Consider the following 12,631-nt stretch of genomic DNA (forward strand, 5'->3'; position numbering starts at 1 on the left):
ATTAGACATAAAATTATATCTAAATTTCTTTTTTCTTTTAATAAGTCATCATACAAATAAAAATAATTAAAAAAAAAACACATATTATTTGGGTAGCTAGCCCTATATGGTAATTCTCGCTATTTATTTTGAGGTCATCCCAATAATTGGTATATAATTGGATGGGAGGACATGTAACCCTATAATACCCACACCAGCTTTAATAAAATTAAAGATATTTGTAGAATGGTAACCAAATCAAACTCTATTTTACATAGTCATATCACCTAGGGATAGCAAGAGGGTGGGTTTGGGACGGCTCACCCCATCTCGTTTATTTATATTTATTCTCATTCCCACCTAAAAATAAAATAAAATAATTGGTCGAACTAGATAGAGAAAATTCTCATATCCGCCCCACTTTGCCCCGTTTAATTTTTAATATTTTTTCCAATTTTTTCATTTTGTTTTTTAAAATTTTAAATTTTATTCAAAATAAATAGAATTTATAAGTAAATAAATATTATAAATATTTATAGTTTATTTTTATGAAATTAATATTTTATATAGGGTTTATTATACTTTATCCCCTCAATTTATAGGGTGTTTTGCACATTACCCATCGAGCTCAAATGGCCCTTTTGCATTCACATTTGCCCATTGTGGTAAACACACGAATAAACACACCCACAGAGAGATTGTTAGCCCATGAAAGTAGGAAACAAGATGATATAGTTGACCTTTATATCATAACGTTTTTATTAGGGGAATATCACATGAAATGCAACCATAGGGGTCTTATTGAGATAGTCTGCATCGAAAGGATCAACAACCAAGAGCATAGGCAAAGAAATTTATTTAGTTTCCGATGACTCAAGGAATTCCACGAAGCGTTTGATGGTAGTATCATCAGTGCGATCATGGACTTGGGTGAAGTCTAAAAGTTGTTCCCATTTGAAATCAGGGTATTTCTTTGAGCCTTCTCTAGCAATAAGATCTTTTATGGGTGAAACCAGCTTGTCCTGCCTTGGGCTAATAAAGTAAGCGAATGATATCCTGTCTCTGTCATTTTTTGCCGCAGCCCTGTGCAAACAACTCTTGTATATTCCATTGGTTAATGCCTGCGTACACATGAAACAAAGAAACAATATATATGTAAATATATGCCACTACATTTTAATTACTGATCATCATGTACACACATAGCAAAAGTAGTGATTTTGTTAGCTATAGGATCTTTAATTGAGGAATAATAGAGAAAACAAGAAGATGACCTACCATGAGGGTGTCACCGATGTTAATCACAAGAGCACCAGGCTGAGGCTTGACATAATACCATTTTTCATTTGAAAATACTTCAAGCCCTCCAACTTGATCTTGATGAAGTATTGTTAAAGAGGTCGGGTCACAATGAGGGCCAGTGCCAAAGGTAAGGCCAGATTCCGGGCAAACTGGATAGTAGTTACATCTCAAGACTGCAAAACCATCCTCAAAAAATTTCTCACAGTATGAAGTATCTTCTAAGTTCAAGCTTATTGCCAAGAGTTTAAAAATCTTTAGAGATAAATCCTTCATGGCTTCACAGAATCTTTGGAAAACCCACCTGTACAAAATGCAAAATAAATTATGATAAGTCACTTTTAAGTTTCATATATATATATAGATAGGTATAAAAATGTCGACTCATGTATGTGACATTGTATTCTTACCCTGTCTCCTCAAAATCTTCACCTACCACATTTTTGAAGTAGTCAGCTACCTCAGAGTCAGTATCACCCTTAAAATGGTATTCAAAAGTGAGCATCTCCTTCCATGTCAACTTAGCAGCAAACCGATCAGAATGGGCACCACAGTATCCGCATAACTCATCAACCTTCTTATGCATGCTGAGCTTCCTGCTCATGGGTAGATTGAAGTAAGGATCCAATCCAACCTCTGTAGCACGGAGAATATCTGGGTTAACCCCATGGTTGATAACTTGGAAGAAGCCGTGGGTTACGCAAGCTTGTCGAACAAGCTCGGCAGCATGGGCAGTTGCAACCTCATCACCTTTCAAGAATCCCTCCATGTCTACCAAGGGTTCATTAAGCTCTTCCTTGGCCTCAACTAAATCTTCATTTGGCCAAATGAACTGTTTGGGAAGCTCTTGTTTTGCCATCTTCTTTGGGTCAAAAACTAAAAATCCAACGTCATGCTTCTCCTCCGATGGGGGAGCCATGACAACAGTTGAGGTTCTTGATGCCATTGATTATAAGAAACTGCTAATGGGATACCGATAAATAGAGTTAAAGCTACAAAACAGGATAACAAAATAAAATGGATGCAAGGAGAATGTGGTTGGTTGGTTTAATTCAATAGTAGTTATCATGACTTTGCCTTAGTGATTTAAAAACAGTTTTTTTATTTTTAAAAATAAAAAATTATTTTTAAAAATTTATAACATTGTTTAATTGAAAATAATTTTAAAAACAAAATAAAATAGAAAATAATTTTTATAGAAGATGTGAGAGTTGTTTTCTGAAACTTGTTTTTAAAAAACTATTTTTAAGTTAAAAGAAGAAAAAACAGTTTTTAAAAATTAAATTTTGCATTATATTTAAGAAGAAAAAGTATGGATCAACCACTTCTTCAAAGACAAAAATTTTACTTAGACAAACTTTCAAAAATTATATTTGTCCTTCAAAATATATATAACACATTTGTATTATCGATTAATAAAAATGAGAAGAAAGTAAAAATTAAATAATACATTATAATTAGAATTATCATATCTTTTATTAAAATAAAAAAATAAAAGTAAAAAAAAAAAAACAAGGAAAAGGGAATAAATATTTTTATCACACTTTTACAATCAATGACATTTGTAATGTCATTTAGAATCCGTTTAGTAGTGATTATAAAAAGCACCTCGAACGCTTTTAACACTTAAAATTTTTTATCAAAAAAAGTTATTTTTAGTACTAAAAATACTGTTTTTTTTTTAATCTAAAAAAACTATCAAACAAGCTCTTAAACATATAAGAAAGACATAAAATTACATGTTACTGAAATCACAAGATAAAAATGTTGAATCATCAACAAACAAAATTGAAAATAAAATTTAGTCACTAGTCATGAGCTAAACTCTAGAAATCAAAAAATAATAACATGAATAGATAATCTAACTATTCAAAGAAATCACCTTCTCAGAGTAAATCAACCTTCTCTTGCTTTGCAGCCGTTCCAATGGGTTTCAGCTATTTATACACGTCCTTATGCACCGAAGTTGGAAAAATAAACCAAAAGAAGTAAAGAAATTTAAAATACCTCCTTATGCACCAAAGTTGGAAAAATAAACCAAAAAAATAAAATAAAAATTAAAAATAAAGAAATGATCATTAGACTATTCTTTAATGGGCATATAGAATTAAAGAGACAGAAAATAATATCTTTTAGGAGTGGGGATAATTATTGAAAAAGCATATTTCCTTTTAAAGTGGGAAATGTTGAAGGAAAAAAAATTATTTTCACCTTTTCCTTATTATAAAAATTTTAAATAATTCTCATTCTCTTATGGCAACCAAATAAGAAAATTAAGATTATTGCTCTTTTTTCTTTATTAAATATGGTTTTTAAGGTAATGGGATGTGTAGGATCCTATATATACATATATATATATAGAAGTATGAGTTATCCTAAATTATCATCTCAAACCTAAAAAGGTAATTTAAAATTTAATCTTTTTAATACTAATAATCATCTTAAATGATAATTTAATCTTTTCATTTAAGTAGAGTTTTAATTACTTAATGTAACCAAAGTCATTCATAAAATTACCATCATAAATCTAAAAAGTAATTCAAAATTTAATCTTTTCCATACTAATAGTCAACTTAAATGAAAATTTAATCTTTTCATAACTTAATGGAAATTTGTATGTTCATAACTTTAATCATGAAACTGCACTCAAGAAACTATAAAGAAAAATGTTAATATTTGTGGGAAACCTCTTAACCATTGATTTTGGTTTATTTATAATATGTATGGAGAGAAGTTTGATTATGGTAGGAGATCATTGCAGAGTTTTTTTCCATTTCAGATTTAGAATTGAGATTAAGGATACTTAGCCCTAGAAGGGGGAAGGGGGAAGGGGGAAGGGGGGGGAGGGGAGGTGGTGAATAAGGTGATGATTTTTTTTTTGAAAATTTAAACTATGTGAATATAAGAGACAAATATGTGCAAGTATATAATGAAACAATATAAAGACAATTGCATATAAAATAAAAAAAAATAGGAAAGAGAGAATGTAAACACAAGATTTTATAGTGGTTCGGCGCAACCTGACCTACATCCACTTTCCTTTAGCTTCAATTCCAAACTTGAGGTTCCACTAATTCAAGGCTTTCAAACCAAGCCTTCAAGCAATACAATTGGATTATGGTTCCAATCTACACCTTCTTGGACTTTTGACTCAAAATACCCTTTACAATCCTCAAGAGATACCCTACTCTTGAACAACCTCTCAAGTGATACCCCACACTTGAGAATCCCTAAGTGAGACATCACACTTAGATTCTTCCTCTCAAAAATATACAAATAATTTCACAAAATCCTAGTACAAAACTTTAGGCTCAAGTAATACAAGAAAACTATGATTGAATGGTGCACTAATGATATGCAAGTTTTTGAATAATGGTGCACTAAAAAACACACTTCCAAGGCTCAAATATATTTAAGAAAGGTTTGGGAAGGTTAAACTCATAAACAATGAAGATTTGGAGTTTTTTTTATAGAGGAAAAAAACTAAACTAGTCGTTGGGGGTTCGACCGGTCGAGCTGGGAGTCGATCGGTTGACTAGTTGTTAGCATTTAATGCTTGGCAGGTAACCATTGGACCTTGACTCGACCTCGACCGAACCTCGACCGGTTGAAGTGTGGGTCGACTGGTTCCTCATCCGGTTGAACAACCATTCTAGAAAAGAGAGAAAGTATTTTGCACCCCTCGACCGTTTGAGTTGGGGGTCGATCGGTTACTGTTCACACCATTGACCAGTTGAACTGGGGGTCGACCTACTCCTAGACCGGTTGAGTTGGGGGTCAACCGGTTCCTCATCCGATTCAACCGGTTGAGCCGTTTTTGGCTCAATAACCAACTTTTTCAACTTAAAACTTTTTAAACAAGTTTGAAAAACATTTGACACAAGGTTTTAGTTAAAAACATGAAATCATCAAATTTTAAAATATTTAAAACAAAATAACTTTTGGATTATTTTAGTGCATAACTAAAGAATGTAATGCATGAAAATCCTAGTGCACCAACAACCTCACAAATAGATCTTATGAAGTTTGGGTCTTGAAAAACACTTCTCTTTGAGGTGGTCTTCTTCTTCATGATTTCTCATTGGTTTAATTTGTCTTTGTGATTGCCACTTTAGAAATCATTTTGCCCAATTACACTTGAAATATAATTATTAATTCTAAACCTTGTTTTGTTATCATCAAAACCAAGATTAACCAAACTTTGGTTTCACAATAGGAATTCAACCTTTTCATTTAGTTAAATTAATATTATCGTTCTCTTGTGGCCAACCAAATAAGAAAATTAAGATTGCTATTTTTTCTTTATCAAATATGGTTTTTAAGGTAATGAGATGTGTAGGATCCTATATATACATATATATAGAAGTATGAGTTATCCTAAATTATCATCTCAAACCTAAAAGGTAATTTACAATTTAATTTTTTTAATACTAATAATCATCTTAAATGATAATTTAATCTTTTCATTTAATTAGAGTTTTAATTACTTAATGTAACCAAAGTCATTCATAAAATTACCATCATAAATCTAAAAAGTAATTCAAAATTTAATCTTTTCCATACTAATAGTCAACTTAAATGAAAATTTAATCGTTTCATAACTTAATGGAAATTTGTATGTTTATAACTTCAATCATGAAACTGCACTCAAGAAACTATAAAGAAAAATGTTAATATTTGTGGGAAACCTCTTAATCATTGATTTTGGTTTATTTATAATATGTATGGAGAGAAGTTTGATTATGGTAGGGGATCATTGCAGAGTTTTTTTCCATTTCAGATTTAGAATTGAGATGAAGGATACTTAGGATTTGTTTAGAACTCTCCCACAAATCAGGTTTTTTTTTCCTTAATAACAAATTTGAAGTATTTTAAATCATATTTCAGTGTATTTTGAAAAAATAAATAAAATGGTTTTGAGAAAATAAATAAAATGTATTTAATACTTATATTTATTATTATTATTTTTTTTGTTATTATTCTAACCTATCTTTCATTTCTTCAATGAAATAAATTACTTTTTAAAAAAAAAATATTACATGAAACATTTTACTTTTTATAACTATAATGGTGATTTTTATTCATTTTGAGATATTTAAATATTTTAAACTTTTATATTTAATTGAATAACAGTGAATTAATAATAACACTTATTATATTATAGATAATTATTGAATAAAAAGTTTCATAATCCATTTATATTATTTATTTAAAAATTGTAAATTTTATATATTAAGAAAATTGTTTTAAAAATATTAAGATTTTGATATAAAATTTACCAATACCAAATGATGAAAATTTTTCTATTGAGATTTTAATTATTTTAATTTTAAAAAATGTTTTTAAAACAAAACTTATTTTTTCTTTATATAGGGGAATTGTGCTTTAATGTTAGTTGGGACTAGTAATTGGTCCAAGATCCTCTTATCACCTATATTTGAACTCAAAACCTAATGATAGGGTAAAAATTGGGGTGAAGGATATTATTTTTCAAAAATCTCCAAAATACCCTTGACCATTAAATTGAGAAAACTAATCAACCACCCTCACCTCTTTCATTCTCTCCTTCACTTTCTTTCTCTCTCTCTTTATTTACCTTGCCCTTTACTCACATACTTTTTAAAAATTTTATAAATTTTTTATTTCATATTTATCCAGTTTATAAAATAAAGATTCTCGTTGTTAAATTATTTTATTGTGAAATTACATTAAAAAATGTACTTCAATTTATTTATGAGAATTACATTAAATCAAAATGCAATTTTAATTGATGGATATTGAAATTGATTCTTCTTAAATTTTAGTTATTTAATATAAGAAAATTGGAATTGAAAATAAACCCAACTTCCTTAATTCATAAGAATTAATTTTTTATTAAATGGTTGATAAAAAACTAAAAACTATTATTATATATTTTTAAATAATATTGATATAAAAATAAAAATGAAGACAAAATTAGGTAGTACATTATCTTTATTTATTATAAATTATATATTTTAATAATATTTTATATTATTACTTAATTATTACTAAATTTGTATCCTCTAGAATTCAATCCTCCAATAAGAAAACAGTAGCAAGTGTTTTCCGATTCAAATCAATGGTAATGATTAAATATGTAAATCCAATAGTTAAAAATTTAATTTTGGTACATGGACCACAAATTCTCCCCATAATTACTTTCCATTTTATATATTAGGTGAGATGACTATTCTAATAGGTATTTTGGTATCTTGATATTTTATATATATATATATATATATATATATATATATATATATATATATATATATATATATATTTATCAATTATCTAAGTTATAAAGACTTTTAGCCCATTATCAACAAATAGACTCCCTAAAGCATAATTCCCCCGATATTTTATTCCCATGTCATATACGCAATTTATAATAGATGAAAAACATGCATTATTTACATGAACGAAAAGAAAATCTAGAAAAGTCATTTTCATGGGAAATGTATTTTAGGGGAAATAATTTTCGTTTATGGAATAATGTTTACCTTACATTACCTAAAAATACTTTTACACATGTTTAGGATAATAAATAATTAAAATGAAGTGCGTTGAAACCAACATACTACTAAATGATAAAGGAAAATGTTTTAATCTAAGAAATAAATAATTAAATAGATAAATAAAGAGTTTTTTTTAATAATAATAATAATAATAACTAAACTTTATTATTAAAAAAGAAAAAAAAAGGTATATTAGTTGGCATCATGTGCATAATGGTATAATATTCCCAATCAAATAACTAACTATGCAGCCACTATGTTGAATAAAAGTAACAATTGCAAAATTCAAGTTTTATTCATCATGCTTCTATGGTTAAGAAAGTTTTAATTTAAAATAAATTTATCATAAATTTCTATTTTATGAGATAAAAAAGGAAAGGAAAGTAAAATAAAGGAAAAAGGAAACTTTTGATTAAAAGAAAATCCGATTTCTTTCCAAATTGAGATTTCAAACTTTAATTTATAACAAAGAATACTTCAAATCTTTTTAGAAAATTTCTTATATTTGTTGATTACCAAATTTAAATTATATATGTTAACCTTTCAAATAAATAAAATGAAATAATAAAAAATTGCCAATATTTACACATTCCAATGTGTTCATGAACAATTTTCGAAGGGGCCATTATAGAGTGGTAAAAAATTTAAACTACTTATTAATTGTCATGTGTTATAAAAAATTACACAATACCAAATAAATGTAAGGAAATAAAAAAAAAATCAATTGATAATAATTCTATCAAAGAAAATTATGACACACATGTCACATTGTCCCATGTGAAAGAAGAAAAGTTGTTTTAAATTTAAATAAAGAAATAAGAATTTTGGTGATTAAAATATAATTATCAAACTAAATAAAAACCATTAATTTAATAGGAGAAAGGTAAATATCAATTCACTTTTTTTAAAAATGTCCAAATATGCGTTGTGAGGATCCTAAATATTAATTTTTAATTAAAGAATAATATTTCAGTGAAAACTATCCAAATATGTTTCAAAACATCCCTAAATATCATTTTTTATTTAGGAATAATATTTTCAAAAATTAAAGAAAACTATATATATAGGGTTTTACAAAGTCACACAATAGACACTTGAAATACTCAAAAAATTTGGACAATGGAAAGATTTCTCATAAATATTTCTCGTTAGAAAATGTTGTTTTCAAGTACTATAAATGATAAAAACGCTTAAAATTATTGTCAAACAAGTTCCTAAAAATTTTTTAGATTTTTAAAAGTTTGAAGATTTTTTATGAAACTTAGAACATAAAAAAAAATTTAATGTTTATTGAGAAGATCTCCTTTGATCCAAAATTAAATATTAAATTACTAAGATGGTGTTTTTGTCATTTATAAGAAGAATTCGCCCAACATGATAAATAAGTTAAGCGTACAATTTTGTCCACAATTTTCTTATTAGAAAATTTTGTGGTATGGATATGAGAAACGGCGGAACTATCAGCGTTGTAATGCTTCCATGGTTGGCTCATGGTCACATATCTCCCTTCCTGGAGTTGGCTAAGAAGCTCTCAAGGAGAAACTTCTACATATATTTTTGTTCTACACCTGTTAATCTCGGTTGCATCAAAGGTAAACTCAACCAAGAAAACTCTCGTTCAATTCACTTGGTAGAACTCCATCTTCCATCCTCGCCTGACCTTCCTCCACACTACCACACAACCAATGGCCTCCCACCCCATCTCATGCCCACCCTCAAGAAGGCCTTTGATACGGCAAACCATAGCTTCGCCGACATCCTTAAATCTCTAAAACCAGATTTGCTTATATATGATATCCTCCAGCCATGGGCTCCAACTGCAGCTTCTTCCCTGGATATTCCTGCGATTCTGTTCTTCAGCACAGGAGCTGCCGTTCTCTCAATCATCCTCCATCTAGGTAAAAGACCCGGCACTGTATATCCTTTTCCCGAGATTTTCCATCTTCAGGATTTTCGGAGGACTACAGAGCTCAACCGTGTGACCGGTTCTGGAGCAAATAACATGAAAGATGAAGAACGGGCAGCTGAATGCTTGAAACAGTCCTCTAACGTTATTTTGATCAAGACTTTTAGGGAGATGGGGGGGAAATATATAGATTATATCTCTGCTTTATCTGAGAAGAAGCTTATTCCTGTAGGTCCACTTGTTGCGGACTCCACCGAGGAATTTGAGAATGCGGCAATCATTGATTGGCTTAACAAGAAGGACAAATTGTCAGCTGTACTTGTTTCCTTTGGCAGTGAGTATTTTATGTCCAAAGAGGAGATGGAAGAGATAGCTCATGGGCTAGAGCTCAGCAGGGTTAGCTTCATATGGGTGGTGAGGATTCTTCAGGGAAACAAAATTAACAATGCAGAAGAGGCACTACCAGAGGGGTATATCAGAAGAGTGGGAGAGAGAGGAATGGTTGTGGAAGGATGGGCTCCACAGAAAAAAATTCTAGGACACACTAGCATTGGGGGGTTTGTGAGTCATTGTGGATGGAGTTCTATAATGGAAAGCATCAAGTTCGGTGTTCCAATTGTGGCCATTCCCATGCAAATTGATCAGCCCTTTAATGCTAAACTGTTGGAGGCTGTTGGTGTGGGTGTGGAGGTTAAGAGAAATGAGGATAGGAGGCTTGAGAGAGAAGAGATAGCAAGAGTGATCAAAGAGGTGGTGGTTGAGAAATCTGGGGAAAATGTGAGGAGAAAAGTGAGAGAGATGAGTGAAAACATGAGAAAGAAAGCAGATGAAGAGATAGCCGAGGTAGCAGAGGAGCTGGTGCGACTCCGTAAACGAGATGTGGCAGCGGCATCATATTCATAGTTTCCAACTTTGTAATTTTGGTTGTAGCATGCCTATATTTGTTTAAGATCCCCCATTTTGAGAACTCGGAAAGTATACCAAAACTGAAAAGCTGTCCATTTTTTTTTTTTTTTTGTTATGAATTTTCTTCTCTCGAGACTCTGGCTAGTTTGATTCTACAAAGTAATACAAGGACACTTTAAAATTTAGGAAAATGCTAAAATAACATAGTGATAATTATGTTAAAGCAACATAGTTATAACCCTCCAACTCTGAATTTGAACAATTGAATAAGGAAATTAAGATTTAGGTTGTTGAGGGAATATATAAATAAATGATATTAAAATACAAATAATGAAACTTAAAAATGTATACGCGACATCAACTACTAGATCAACCGTGCCTTTTGGTATATATCGAAAAAATTACTATTAGACACTCTATACCCTAAACTTATCCATAAACTTTTTACATTTGTTTTAAATTTAAAATATATTATAGGTAAGGGTGCTTCAAAAAAATCCCAACTATCTCTTAAAAAATTATTTTATTTCTAGATTTAACAAAATTTCAAAATTATTGAAAAACTTTGAATTACCTTTTCGAAATGCCCAAAATTCAAAAAATAATTGTTTCACCATCTAACTTCACCCCAAGTCGTGAATGGAACCACACTAAAATTGATAATCACTCTGTTTCATAACACAAAAGTCTTTCACTTTTATTTTATTTTTCAAAAAACTTTTCTTTTTGAATTCTCTCTCTCTATCTATATATATATATATATATATATATATATATGAATTCTAGGTAGTTTTTGGCTATTCCAACTCCCACAAACCGTTTCCTTGATCTCTTATTTAGTTAGATCATGTTGAGTCAGCCCAACTTGGGCACCACCCAAGTCCAACAAAAATTAACATTATATTATAATTATAATGGAAAAAGGTTCACTTCAAGTGAAAAAAATACCTTTTGATTTTCAAGTATTAAATAATAACTTAGCACCTATATATTGCTACGAAAATTAATGCTTACTATTAAATATGTCATATTTTTATCCATTGATATTAAAATTTAATAACATTTCGTAAATATAGTAAATATAAATATGATAATAATTATATAAAAATAAACATAAAAATAAATTAAAATACAAAAGATATTAATTTCTCCCGAAATTTCATAATTGAGAAACAATAAAATAGAACAAAAAGAAAAATTGAAAAATAAAAATAAAGCTAAAATATTAAAATAAACTAAAATTGAAAAAATATTGATTTTGGCTCATCCATTATTCTCTCCATAGTAAAATCTGAAAATAAAACAACTATATAAAATATAAATTCCACTAAAAAATAAAAATAATTAAAGTATTTAAAAATATTGGTTTTCGTTTTATAAAAGAAAATATTAAAATCAATAAGACCCTATGGAATAAAACTAACCATAAAACATTTACGTAAAATTTATTAGACCAAAAAAAAAAGTAAAACAAAAATAATATAAAAAATGAATAAAGTAAAATAATTAATATAAAATGAATTAATACTTAAAAATGATTTATAGATACTAGAATAACCAGAATTAAGATTATAATAATATTTTACGAAACATGATAAAAAAAAACATAAAATTGAAAGAACATTGTTTTAAACGATAGTTTTTATTTTGTTCTTAATTTTGATGGTATTTTTTAAATTGCTTTTTTTTTTTTTATGTCATTTGTTGATAGTTGATGGATTTTTGACCCTAATAGGTGGAGATAAGTTACATGGTTTATTTAAAGTTGGGATGTTATTCCACCAATTTTACCATCAATTTTATCCTATCATTCAATAACAAGTGATGATGATAGAATATAATAAAAAGTTTTTAAGAGAGTGGGATGGAATGGAATAGACAAATGGATTTTTAATGACTAAAAAAAAGGGAGAATTGTGTTTTGGGCCCAGCTGGGCCCAAAAATTAACAAATGTTCCATATATGTTACAAAATTAATAGAAAGGCTATGAGATATTGAGTGACC

General features: G+C 28.9%; 2 protein-coding genes across 2 annotated transcripts; one reads left to right on the plus strand and one right to left on the minus strand.

Moving 5' to 3' along the window:
• Nucleotides 1–694: 694 nt before the first annotated feature.
• Nucleotides 695–3,183, minus strand: LOC100249987 (gibberellin 20 oxidase 2-like). Its single transcript, XM_002264766.3, has 4 exons — nt 3,161–3,183; nt 1,689–2,237; nt 1,258–1,582; nt 695–1,100 (listed from the first exon to the last, which is right to left on the minus strand). Exons 2-4 carry the CDS (start codon nt 2,222–2,224, stop codon nt 834–836), a joined length of 1,128 nt encoding a protein of 375 aa, XP_002264802.1. The 5' UTR covers nt 2,225–2,237; nt 3,161–3,183; the 3' UTR covers nt 695–833.
• Nucleotides 3,184–9,255: 6,072 nt separating this feature from the next.
• LOC100255135 (UDP-glucosyltransferase 29) lies at nt 9,256–10,623 on the plus strand. The gene has a single exon (XM_002264735.3). The coding sequence runs from the start codon at nt 9,256–9,258 to the stop codon at nt 10,621–10,623; it is 1,368 nt and encodes a 455-aa protein (XP_002264771.2).
• The last annotated feature ends 2,008 nt before the right edge of the window (nt 10,624–12,631 follow it).

This window comes from Vitis vinifera, chromosome 4 (genome assembly GCF_030704535.1).
Source record: "Vitis vinifera cultivar Pinot Noir 40024 chromosome 4, ASM3070453v1".
Taxonomy (NCBI): Eukaryota; Viridiplantae; Streptophyta; class Magnoliopsida; order Vitales; family Vitaceae; genus Vitis; species Vitis vinifera.

Coding starts and splice junctions, on each gene's coding strand:
- LOC100249987 (XM_002264766.3), bottom strand. CDS start 2,224: ATGGCATCAAGAACCTCAACTGTTGTCATGGCTCCCCCATCGGAGGAG. Junction 1,583..1,688: donor GAAGATTTTGAGGAGACAGG/GTAAGAATACAA, acceptor CATTTTGTACAG/GTGGGTTTTCCAAAGATTCT. Junction 1,101..1,257: donor ACATCGGTGACACCCTCATG/GTAGGTCATCTT, acceptor ATGTGTACGCAG/GCATTAACCAATGGAATATA.
- LOC100255135 (XM_002264735.3), top strand. CDS start 9,256: ATGAGAAACGGCGGAACTATCAGCGTTGTAATGCTTCCATGGTTGGCT.